Here is a 12653-nt window from a genome sequence, read left to right as displayed (position 1 = left end):
TAGAGTGGGCTAATGACTGCTTCATCTCTGCTGGGAGTGGCCTTGTTTATGCAACCCAGAAACATTCTGGTGGATTGCATCAATGTTCATATTCATGTTTATAATGTTTATATTGAGTTTATTGATCAGGAGAATCCCCAGGTTCCTTTCCCTGGAGCTATTCCCCAGTCAGGATAGATGCCAGTGGGTGCTGCACTCCAGAATTATGTTTTCCATAGTGCAACATTTGTTCCTGATGAATCTTCCAGTCTACTCAGGTCTTCCTGCTAGATGGCTCTCCAAAGAGTCCACTTCCTCACATCGTCAAACTTCATCAGAGTACACCTGAGCTCATCACCTACATCACTTATGAAGTTATTAAAAACTGTTGGGCCCAATATCAATCCCTGAGGGACCACACCTGTGACAAGTTGCCAGTTTGAGCAGGAGCTATTTACCACCACTCCCTGGGGGCAGCAGTAACACATTACTTTATTTAGAAGAAACCTACAGCAAGCTGTATCAAAAACCTTGAAGAAATCCAAGTAGACAATGGCTTTTTCTTTTCTTATCAAACAGCCTTTATCTCAAGATTTTTCTCTTTCTCCTCATCCTGCTGAGATGGGGGGTAAGAGAGAAATAGTTGGGGGTTTAGATAGCTAAGGTCAACACACCACATATATCCATATCAAAATAATGAACATATATCTCCTAAAATCATTTCTATGTGAAAAAAAATGGCTACTCAGCTTCTATTTTTCTTCTTCTTCAGATAAAATGATTGATACATGCTTTGTCTATCTATGTTCTTATTTTTAAATTCAAAAGGCCTGCCACTTGATTAGGTCTTTCTCAACAAAGAAGATGTGTCTAGAAACACATCTAGTCTAGTCTACACATAATGTGTAGGACAAACAGAAAATCCCACTTAATATCATCCTATCTGACTCTTCCTGCATGCAAAGCTATGCAGTGTACTCATATGGTATGTAGCTGGAATGCACAAGGAGTACTCTAACAATTTCAGAATAATTGTTTTGGCACCCTTGATTTCCAGTTCATTTATTTTTCTCTTCACTATTTTTCAGGCTTTGTGTACACTACAGACAGCCAGAAGGTGGGGGACTTTGATTTACAGAAACTGACTCCTGCCAGTCCCAGGGCATATAGAGAGCTTTGGCCACAGGAAAAACTGGATTTTAACATGGTTGGGAAGTCTCAAAAACATAGAAAACTGGGACTTTTCATATTCTGCTGGGCCACTTAAGTTCTCCATTGTATTGAAAAGGTCAGGACAAAGAACAAACATTCCCAGATTCCAACCTATGCAAACAGTTTTACATAGTAACTGAATCTCACAGCAGGAAAAAAGGAAGATGGGAATAGGACACGACAGATACACATCTCCTGTGCCTGGACAGCTTTGCAATATCAGGTTCTAGAAGTGTAAGGGTGATACCACTGTATTATGTGCCAGCCAGAAACAAAAAACATTGTAATCACAGGAAAGGACCAGGAAGCAGGGATTAACAGAAAAGTGGGGCAATCTAACGTGTACTCTCCTTCTTACTCAGTATATCTTTTTCTATTGTCTGAGACAATACAGTCAGTGCCTCCCCAATAATAGTGGTATTATTAAATACCATTCCTGAAGCTGGAAATACATCACTTATGCTCCCATTAGTGATCCACTCTACTGTAACTCGTCCATACGTTCCTATTAAACGTTCAATATTCAGGGTGATCAAGCTGTCCTGTTCCATTTCTTCAATTTGCTTAAATAAAGAACTCTGGAAAACATACAGCAGCAGAATCATAGCATTATTTTCTTAAAAAGAGAAGTTTATTTAGAGAACAGCATATTCAACAGCATATTCTTTGGGCTTCAATAAATTATTCAACTATTAAGCAGCTAAATGCAAGTCCATTGATTAAACTTTTATAACTTAATACTCAACAGGTCCAAATTTCATAAACACAAGAATTTGAAATGTCAGACCTCTTCATACTGAGGCAAAAATTCAAGAGTTTTTGTTAGGTTTTTTTTTGGTACAGTATTTTATATCCAAATCATGTGAAGCAGATAAACATGTAGACTTTCAAGACAGCCATCTTTTTACTGTTGTTACTTTACTAATATTCACTCTCCTCACACAATGTTTCATTTCAGTGATGATTCTTCTGTGTTTTATATCTTCATTATGCATTTAGTACATATATCTGTTTACATAACTTCTAGAACATTTGATAACTTAAGAATCAACAACTCCAAATAATACCTATAGTCTGATGTTTTCTCCAAAGTTTTTATTTTGTTCAGGCAGATGGGCTCATCCTGTGGCATAACTATTTTAGAGGAAAAGAATCTTTACTTAAGTCCTTTGATTAACCAATCAATAAAGACTATGATGATATCATATATGCCATCTGATAACTAATTTTTGGGTTGCTGCAAAGTAAAACTGATAAAATAATGGGTTATTCTAAATGTAAGGGGATCATAAAAAGTCCACAATAGGGACAGACTGGAACTGAGTTTCTATTACCTATCATCTATATAACCAAGAAATGATGTTAAATGGAAGTCAAAGCCCTTCTGTCTCAGATTGCTACAAGACTTTAGAAAAAGAATCTGTCACATGCAATTTAAGTATGTTTGTGTTCTGCGATTCAGAAATTATGTATACATATTTTAATGATTTACCTTAAAAGTTTTACCTGGGCAAATGCAATGACTCCATAGGCATTGTCATTGGGAGGAATAATTATGTTAACAAAACTGTGGACACCAATCTCTGCACCTCCTTTAGGATTTTTCAGGCGCACTTGAAAACATTCTTCCTCCTCTGGGATGATGTCATCCAGGATATTGACTGCTATCACAGCTTCCATGTCCCCAGGCTCAAATATCAATTCACCTGAACTAGCAAACAAACAAACACATCAAGTAATTATAAACTGAGGATATGATTAACAAACTTTGAAAGCACTACTGAAAATTTAAAGAGCATTTTTGATGCTGAAATTGTTGTTTATTTTCCTGAATAAGTCAATGAGGTTTAAAGGTTGTGGGATTAGTGTTGGGCTTGTTTTTATTCCTAATAACAATAGAACATATAGTAACTGATATTTCTTGTTAATGTAATGTAATTTAATTTATCCTAAATAAAAGCTTCAATATCCAGTTTAATTACAAGTCCTTTTATTACATATTTTAAAGCAAATTGAGAGAAGTTTGACTTCAAGTTATCTTAAGTCTACCTGTGAAAAATTCTCTTTAGTGTTAATAAATACATTACACAGAGGAGCCTATTATGGTCTTCAGTGTAACAAAAAGACTACCACAGAAAAAGGAATCTCCCAGGAAGAGTTGGGAGATAAACCAAGAGACCTACCTAGGTATAAAATCTGACTGGTTGGAGATAGTTGTCAGCTCATAAATCTGGGAGCTGGATTCAACAGTAAGAGCAATCAAACTCTTGCTGGAGTTCAGAGACTTTGCAGTAGTGAAGGTGATGTGATCTGCATATGGGGCTTCCAGCATCAGAGAGAACTGGTTCCCTTCCGAGTTCCAGGAGTACAGTGCTGTTGTGTCCTTTCCAGAGAGGAGGATGTGAACTACATTGAGCAAGGAAGAGAAAAAAAACATATTCAGTGATATATTTAAAACTTCTTGTAATATCAGAAATACCCTTGGAAACTCAATTATTAAAAGTATCTCTTAAAATCTGATAAATAATGTGAAAATTGAATGCATATGTTTCTTCAATTCCAGTACTATAAACTAAATCTTACCTAAACCTGAAGGAGGTATGAAAACATGGATGTTTCTTACAGCAGAGACTGGAAGAGACTGAAACTGTCTGAAGGTAGACTGCCCTGTCTCCCAGATGAAAATTTCAGAATTTCCAGTTTCTACAAAGGGAAAAAATTACAAAACATACATTATACATACATTATATTGCTGCCTCAAATCACACACTGGTGGCCATTCAAAGGCAGAGGTTGGCAACTTTAATTACAAAGTGAGTCCAGTGATTGTATCTTCCTTTTTAGTTGCATTACTCCAGAGCATGATTTCCCATTAGATGATTTATTCCATGACATAATTTAAGGTTTTTTCTGCACACATTCATATAAAAGAACAATAAAAAGTCCAGCAGACAACAGTGGCAAAGAAACCTATGGACTGCAATAGAATCACAGTGATGCAGACATAAAACAATGTCTAAAGTGTTATACTTGTAATAAAAATGTACTTTGCTGAACAACACTCTTTGCATATAACAAAACTCAGGAAAGCTTAGAAAGGGTGCAATTAGTAGCTAGATGAATAGAGTCATTATTCCCTATTGTTATTGGGAAAATATATCATTAGTTTCACAAATGTTTGAGAACATACACAATGCTTTCATTTTCTGAGGTACAAATCACAGATTACTTTGGTAAGATCCTTTTCAGCAAATTGTCATCCAGCAGTAATATTTTAATCTCTATCTAAACCCCTTTTATTTCAAATACCTTTGCTATCAAACAAGCGAGCACATACTTAACAAACTCAGTGTTTGTTTTTTGCTAAATACCTTTTGCAACAATTAAATATATATCAGATCCAGAAGTCCAGGCCTCCATATGTTTTATTTCTTTTGCTGGTAACTGACGAAGATTCCTAAACTCATTATTCAGCCATTGGTACAAGAGTACATTCTGGCTGGTATTTGACAAAGAAACTAGTAAGTACATAATGCCTCCTCGGGGAAACAAGGCTATGCTCAGAGCTTTGTAAAGTGGTAGTTGATGATGCAGCACAAATATATCTTTATTCCACTGGAAAACCTGCAAAAATAGAATATGTATTTAATTATATATTTATAACAAGGACTAAGAAAAAAGAAATTAAGTGTTTTGATGAGAAATTGGAAAGACTTATAATTAACTGAATTCCTTATTTCTGTAGTGGATCCTACATTATGGTGTAGGAAGCACACTGATAACTAACTGTAAGTAACTACCTTACTGAAAGTGCCTGTGCCTGTTCTTCAGATGAATAGGTTTATGGTCAGAAGCTATTTCTATAGTTATTTAATGTAACAGACTTCAAATCAGAAATGTCAGTAGCAATACAATCAAAACAAGTCTAAATTACATGCTAATGTAAGGAGTGTTGTTACATTTAAACAAGTCTAGAATTTCATGTCTCATAAGTCTATAATAGAAATGTAACTAATTTTTCAGGAATACATACTTACTGTTTTATCTATATTTCCTTCATATTTCAAACTGAAAACTAATCACACTACCTACATCAAAGCCATGAAGACAAGTGTGCTCTAACCTGGATGGAACTGAAACTGGTGGTATCACTCACAAAAACCAAATAGTCTTCTTCATCCACAGCAAAATGTTTGACAAGTGTGGTATCCAAAATAGAGAGGGTCTGTAGCTACAAGGAAAATATGGTAAAAATGGTATTTTGAAGTCAGTTTAAGTTCATACATATGCACACATAGATTTAAAAACTGTAAACATACAAAACTTATATAAAATAATATATTAAAATTTTCATAGATGTAATTTTATAGTTCTAAAAATATATATGGGATCATTTTACAAAATTAATATTGGTTATAATACATTTTTCAGAAAATGCTCTATGACTTCATTACTCCACAATTTCTTTCTTCATTTCCAAGGTCATTTTATCTCTCCCTCAAAATATGACTATAAAAAACATTAGACAACAAGCTGTAACAACTTTCAAGGTTTAGGAATGGTATTTCTCAGTTTAGTATTCCCACAGAAACACTCCAAACCATACTGCCTCTTCCTTTCTCCCCTGAAGTGGAATGGAGAGGAGAATTGGAAGCACAAAAGGTGAAGATCATGGGTTGAGATAAGGACAGTTTACTGCAAACAGCAACGTGATAAGAAAATTAACATTAAAAACAAAAATAATAATAGCAGAGGGTAAAAGAGAGGCAAAATTCACATGTGAAAATGCTTGCTATGCAAAATCCATCAATATGTAAACTGCACCCAACTACCCCAACCCCCAGGAGGGCCCCTTTCCCCTGGGTGATACAGAATAACCTCTAGGCTCCAGGCATACCCCTCCTAGCTACTGCATAATTAACCCTGCCCTGGCCTAAACCAAGCCAGTAACTTACATCACTGACTCATGCAGAATGTTCAATTGCCAAACTATCTGAGAACAGTTCTTTTTCCCAAAACATGGTGGAACAGAAGGTCCTCACAAAGTCCTTTCTAAGCCCATTATTTAATGAATTTGTAAGTAACACAGATTTACCTTCAATAGTTTGCGTTCAGGCATGAATGCATATACACTGCTGTTGGAAGCCCCCCAACTGCTTCCTCCATGAGTAATCACAAGGTAGGGAGAGGCAAGGATTTGGAAAGACACACAGCTTTTAGGATTCCACATACTGAAATTCTGAGAGAGGAACAAAAATGCAGAACTGAAACGTCAAGGTTTTATTAAGCAGCATGGTTAATGGTGGTGTCTGTAAGCAAGCATTTACCTCGATGGCAACAAAAACTCCTTTCCACTGGTAGAGAGTAGAAAACACAGATGGAGGTGAACGCAACAGCACACCATACAGGTTATTTTCCAATTCAAAGAAACACCAGCTAGCTGCTGACTCTTCCACAAAGCTTTGCATGACAGACAGAACACTAATACCATCCCCTGCAATACAGTACAAGAAAAAAGTATTTATCTTTATGGTCTTTTACAACACCATTTTCATTACTTACTTGTGAAAACCAAATCTAGCATCAGAAATCACAGAATATTCTGAGGTTAAATGGACCACAAGGACTATCAAGTCCAGCTCTTAAGGGAGTGGCTTATACAATGGTCAAACCCACAATCTTGACATTTTTAGCACCATGCTCTAAATGCTTAATCGATATTCTGAATTGTTTCTAAATAGTTGGTATAAGTGCATGTAAATGCATGGACATGATATAGCACTGAGGCTGTATTGAGAGTTAAATAATAAATTAATTTCTCATATATTACTATTACACATGGAGGATGCATAGGCAAATTGAGTGTGATTCAATTTGGAAATTAGGTAGTGAGAAAATTAACTAGATAAGAAGATATAAAAAAGTGACAAAGAAACTAAAAATGTCTTTATCCTCATTTTCTCTCTCGTCACAAGTAGTAGCCATGGCAATAAGATTCTTAAATGGCCTAGTCATTCAGCACTTAGAGAAAACAGTGTATTTTATATTATTTAGAAAAATCCAGAATTACAAGTAGTAAAGAACATATGTATAAATCAAAGGTCTTGTGAAAATATATAAGCAACAGGAAGAGCAACACAGATTGTTGAAACTATGGCAGCAAGGGCTGATGACAAACTGACTCTTAAGTAGCCAAGATCTTTTATCTAATGAATTTTGATATCATAGGAATATTATAAGTAAATTTTCATTCCAAAGTTATATCTCCTGTATGTTTTGTTACTCTGTAGCTATCTTCACTCTGAAACAGCAACAGATGCTCTTGATAAAGTGAACGTACTGATGCCAAATGCAGTATCCGACAATGTCTCCCACTCAACACTCACAGATACGTTGAGCCCATTACTCCGTGAAACTTTCAAATAAACCGTAGTGTTCGCTTCTTCAACTGTGAAGACACTTGTCCTAAATTTGAGAATTGTGAAATAAATTTTAAGATGCATTATTTTTATAGGATAAAAATAGGATTCTTACTGTATGTTTTCAGCACAGAATATGCAATAAAAAGAAAATACTGGGTTTGCTCTGTGGTGGACTAATACTAATTAAGGTTGCCCAATGTTTCTTCACACAAGACTTTGATAAAATAATAGGAAATTCAAAAAAATCTTAAACAAGCCTGAAATCTAACACAAAACTGTATGGGTGAAGCTGAATGATTTCTGAAAACATCATTCCGTATCATAGACTAATATAATCACAGAATGGTTTGGGTTGAAAAGAACCTTAAAGATCATCTTGTTCCAGCCCTCCTGCCAAAAGCAGGGACATCTTCCACTAGACCACATCTTCCACTAGATTGCTCAGAGCTCCATTGAACCTGACCTTGAACACCGACAGGGATGTGGCATCCACAGCTTCTCTTGCCAGTGCCTCACTGCCCTCACAGTAAAGAATTTCTTCCTGATATTTAATCTAAACCTACTGTCTCTCAGTTTTAAGCCATTCCTTCTTGTCACTACGTGCCCTTGCCAAAAGTCTCTCTAAAACTTTCAGGTAGGCTTCCTTTAGGCACTAGAAGACTGCAATTGGGTCAGCACAAAGCTGTCTCTTCTCCTGCCTGATCAATCCCAATTCTCTCAGCATTCCTCACAGCAGAGGTGCTCCATCCCTCTGATGAACTGAGTGGCCTCCTCTGGTCTTGCTCCAGCAGCTCCATGTCCTTCCTGTGCTGAGGAGCCCCGAGCTGGAGGCAGCTCTGCAGGTGGGGTCTCACCAGAGCGGCGCAGAGGGGCAGAATCTCCTCCCTCCAAAGCTGCCCACAGGGCTTTGCATGCAGCCAGGGCGCATTTGGCTTTCTGGGCTGCAAGTGCCCATGGCTGGCTCATGTCCAGCCCCTCACCAGCACCCCATGTCCTTCAGGGCAGGGCAGCTCTCGATCTGTTCATCCCCAGCCCGTACTGGGGGCTGCTCTGACCCAGGTGCAGCACTTTGCACTTGCTCTTGTTAAACCTCATGAGATTCCCTAGGGCCACTTCTTGAGCTTGTCCAAGTAAGATTGGCTCATTTGGTTCTGAAAAAACAGCCCTGAGTGGGAGTGTATCTTACACAGGCTTAAATAAACAGGTAAATTAGAAAATTTCTGATTCCTGGGACACTGGTTTATGGTTTGGAATTTGTAATATTGATTACTTTTAGTGAAATATTTGAGGAATAATGAAGTACTGTTTCAAGGAAAAAATGCACAGAGAAATCAACATTTTTAATGGTGAACAGTCCATTTAAAATGCTTTTCTGCTCTGCTGTACGCAGTAATGATATTTGACAAATAGTGTCATTTTTAAAATCATAAAGTTTAAAACTGGATTCCTAATTTTTTTATTAAAGGGAAACTATCTCTATGAATATTAAAAAAACCCTCCTTTGAATTGAATCAGGGTTCAGTACCTATTTGTAACTGGGTAGATGCTGAAAAGCCCCAGTGGAGCCTGGTTCTGTAATACTGTAATCATAGTTTGCACTCTGGTGCCTAGTCTGGCTCCTCCAGTTGGATTGAACAAGGTGACAATAAAGTGCTCATCCAATTCTGGTTCTTCGTCCAGGATTGCAGAAATATGCAGTGTCTGACAAGAAACAAGCATAGAAAGCTGCTGAGACTTGACAGCTAATAATGACAATGTTATTCAAGCCATGCTGCTGTTTTTATTCTTTCTCTGCACAGCTCTGGACAGCAGGGCAGTACAACAGCAGCTCATGAACTGGAGAAGGCAGGAATAAGGCCTCGATAGTTCCGGCTGGGGTTCAAAAGTAATCCCTCTGTTGACCTCCATTAGTGCAACATTAGCACGAGCATATCCACGTTCTTTTTATTTTTCCCCTTCTCCTCTTTACACCTATAATAAAATACCCTGAAGTGTAACAGGTTTTGATCCTTTTTTCTTACTTTTGTTTTGCACTTATTCTACACATTCCTTGATACAGCTACCTGATCACAGCTCAGTCAAGGTGGGTTTACTTTACTTTAGTTGTCAACTGAGCCATCTCATGGGGAACAGGGTAGTTACATTTCTGGTAACTATCTGGGGATAAAGAAGGAAAAAAAGGCAACAGAGAAATATTTGAAATACTCTCTTCTTGGTGTTTTGTTCCCTCTACTGCACCATGGTGGATAAGAATAGGATTGTCCCAAGGTGGTCTCAAATCAGCAGAGAACTCTCTATAAAGAAATAGATGTTTTCACTGTCATCCTCCCAATTACCCAAAGAGGTGAAAGTTACAGTAGTACATATAGCTTTGCCTTAAAAAAAAACATTTAGTAATAACAGGTCTGGAATTAAAATAGAGCTTATAACATTTTAGATCTCTATTTACTTCTTCAATAAACCATAAAGACTCTTTTAAGAAATCTTTTACCCCCTACTTCTCAGAGATCCGCTAAACTGGTCATCACTGAGGTGTCAAATGCATTTTAGGTTCAGAAACTGAAAACCAGTGCTTCCAGAAAGATTTGTTTCAGATCCTACTCCCCTAACCATAATATACTAACCTGTTATTGACACACTTAAGATAGCTCATTTTCTAGCTGAAATTCTTGTGGGGACAGTTCAGAAGAAGTGGGATTAATACTGCCAGAAAAATAACTAATTTTAAATTTCTAAAACTCTGACAGTTGTTCACCTTTTGCCTCTCCTGCAGCATACCCTCTTCAGTTCATGCCATATAAAGGAATAGTATTTTTAATTCCACCACAATTATTTACAGTACAAAATTATGACTGCACGTCAAAGTTTATCTTTCAGCTACATGCTAAACACATAAATAAATGGTCCTACACACACATCATACTATATTCCCTTTAGATTGTTTTCAGTTTATCTGAACTATTACAGAGAGAGAAATATCTAGAGAAAAGCATATTTAATTTTTATGCACTCCCACTAGCTCAATTTATTCTGAGAATTAAGGAAAACATAAGAAAAAAATTAATGCATGAAAAACCACAAACATTGCTGAAATGTTTCAAATAATTTTTTAAAAAGCCTTCTTTACTTTTTGTGTTATAACTACCATATTACCTTAAATCTGACTCCCTCTTCCAGCACAATGTATCCTTGAGAAGGGGCCAAATCCACTGATGGCTCTGAAGAATTAATTTCACTTACAAGATACTGAACAGACACTGTTCCAAATATTCCCTGAGGAGGTTCTCTAATAATATTTAATACTGCGACACTTTCCATCAGATGGAGAGCTGTTTGCTCTCTTAGGAAGAAGTGATCACTGTTATTGAATGACAAAATTCCGTGTCCATCATCATTGGCAAATATAGTAATTGTGGCTTTTGAAAAATAAGTAATAGAAATATGTTGTAATTAAAATACTAAAATATAATAGTACGCATATACAAATAAATAAATATATACACAAATCCACTTTTTCTTTAATATAATTATATTGCTTTTATGTCCCTGATACTACTTAAAAGAATATGTAAGTATTTTGCTTTATCTAGGAAGATTTCTAGAAAGGAGGAATCTAGACTCTCTTATTAAAACATCCAACTTTTGCATTTTCTGATTCCTTATTTTATTTATTATTTTGTTAGTTTTGCATTTCTCACAGTGATGTTTAAGAATTTCCAAATGAGATTAATAATTTACCATAGGAATACACTGGTGTTTTCTAAAACACGATTATGCAGAAGAATGAAATTAAAGTGATTGACATACAATTCTGAAAAATGAGGGCATCAAAACCAAATGTTACCTGTTGTGTTCTCCCCTAATTCCAGGCCAAATGAGGGATTTGTTAGAATTAACTGGAACTTCTCAGGACCTTCAGGAATATCATCATCACAAATCACCACAACAACAGATTTATTCCTTTCTCCATCAGCAAAAAAAAGAGTCTAGCATTGAAACACAGAAAGCATTGAATATTCATTAGCTGATAATGCACACAGAAATTTTAAACTAAGGTTAAGCAGAATTGCCTTAAATAAGGCGGAAAGAAGAGACAAGAACAGTAATTTCTATGTCAATTTTATAATAATTTTATAAATTGACTGAAAAAGAAGCAAAATAGTTAAATAGTTTAGCACATCATAGAGTGAGGACAAACAAGAGCAATTCACTTCGAAAGTTATTTTGCAAAAAAATATTAAAACTTACATGAAATCTTATATTCTCTTTCTAAGCAAATTGTATTTGAAATAGATGTTTCAAAGTTCAAAATGTATCTTATATTTTAAAATGCTTTAGTACTAAAAAAGAAAGAAAGACTAAAATAAGATTACTAAATCTATCTCTATTCAGATGATCAGAGCAACTGAAAGAAGTTGAGAAATATGGCTGTACTAGTGACCATTCTGCAGAATAAATAAGATTATGTTCTTTTTAGGAAGTTGAAGAAATGAAAACTTCTAGATTTAAAATTTGCTTCTTACCCTTGAGACCACATAAAAATCCAAACCCAGTTGTGCCTCCAAATTCTGGGCATAAAAAAACACAGACACATTTCCATAAGATCCTTTGTTTCGGTATGCCATTATGGTCAGATTCCCATGACTTTCATTAACTGCAAAACTTAAACAAAAACCAAGACAAATTCTCAGTGCTCATTGAGCATGTTATTTTAATAAGATGGTAGATAGATAATTTTTATATTTTCACTTAAAATCATCCCATCTACCTGTTAAGAAAAGGTGCCTATTACAGTAAAGCCACTTGTCTAATGCAACCATTATACCTTTTTTTCTTATAAAAATGGACTTGAAGTAGGTTAAGCCTTTCTATGAGCATGGATTCCTTTTTCCTAGCTCCTGGAAATCAGCGAAAAAGATCTGGGAGATGTCAATGTGCGTGCTCATACGGATGCAGAGGCTGGGGCACTGGATGGAGGCTTGAGGGAGTGATGGAAGTTCACAATACCAAAGGACAATAGTGGATATAAATACATGGTAG

The 12653-nt window shown here is 36.0% G+C and overlaps 1 protein-coding gene across 1 annotated transcript in view; it reads right to left on the bottom strand.

Moving 5' to 3' along the window:
* Positions 1–12653, bottom strand: part of ADGRV1 (adhesion G protein-coupled receptor V1) — a 269354-nt gene that overhangs the window by 183894 nt on the left and 72807 nt on the right. Inside the window, exons 41-53 of the mRNA XM_064735976.1 lie at positions 12137–12275; positions 11458–11599; positions 10767–11029; positions 9139–9314; positions 7532–7656; positions 6519–6685; positions 6287–6430; positions 5315–5422; positions 4563–4815; positions 3775–3894; positions 3375–3597; positions 2698–2902; positions 1623–1769 (exon numbers count right to left, since the gene is read on the bottom strand). Of these exons, the coding sequence (XP_064592046.1) occupies positions 1623–1769; positions 2698–2902; positions 3375–3597; positions 3775–3894; positions 4563–4815; positions 5315–5422; positions 6287–6430; positions 6519–6685; positions 7532–7656; positions 9139–9314; positions 10767–11029; positions 11458–11599; positions 12137–12275 (2212 nt within the window). The remainder of the gene's footprint in view (positions 1–1622; positions 1770–2697; positions 2903–3374; positions 3598–3774; positions 3895–4562; positions 4816–5314; positions 5423–6286; positions 6431–6518; positions 6686–7531; positions 7657–9138; positions 9315–10766; positions 11030–11457; positions 11600–12136; positions 12276–12653) is intronic.

The sequence above is a fragment of the Zonotrichia leucophrys genome, chromosome Z (genome assembly GCF_028769735.1).
Source record: "Zonotrichia leucophrys gambelii isolate GWCS_2022_RI chromosome Z, RI_Zleu_2.0, whole genome shotgun sequence".
NCBI lineage: Eukaryota > Metazoa > Chordata > Aves > Passeriformes > Passerellidae > Zonotrichia > Zonotrichia leucophrys.
Note: the sequence above shows the minus strand (reverse complement) of the source record. Positions and strands in the feature narration are given on the sequence as shown.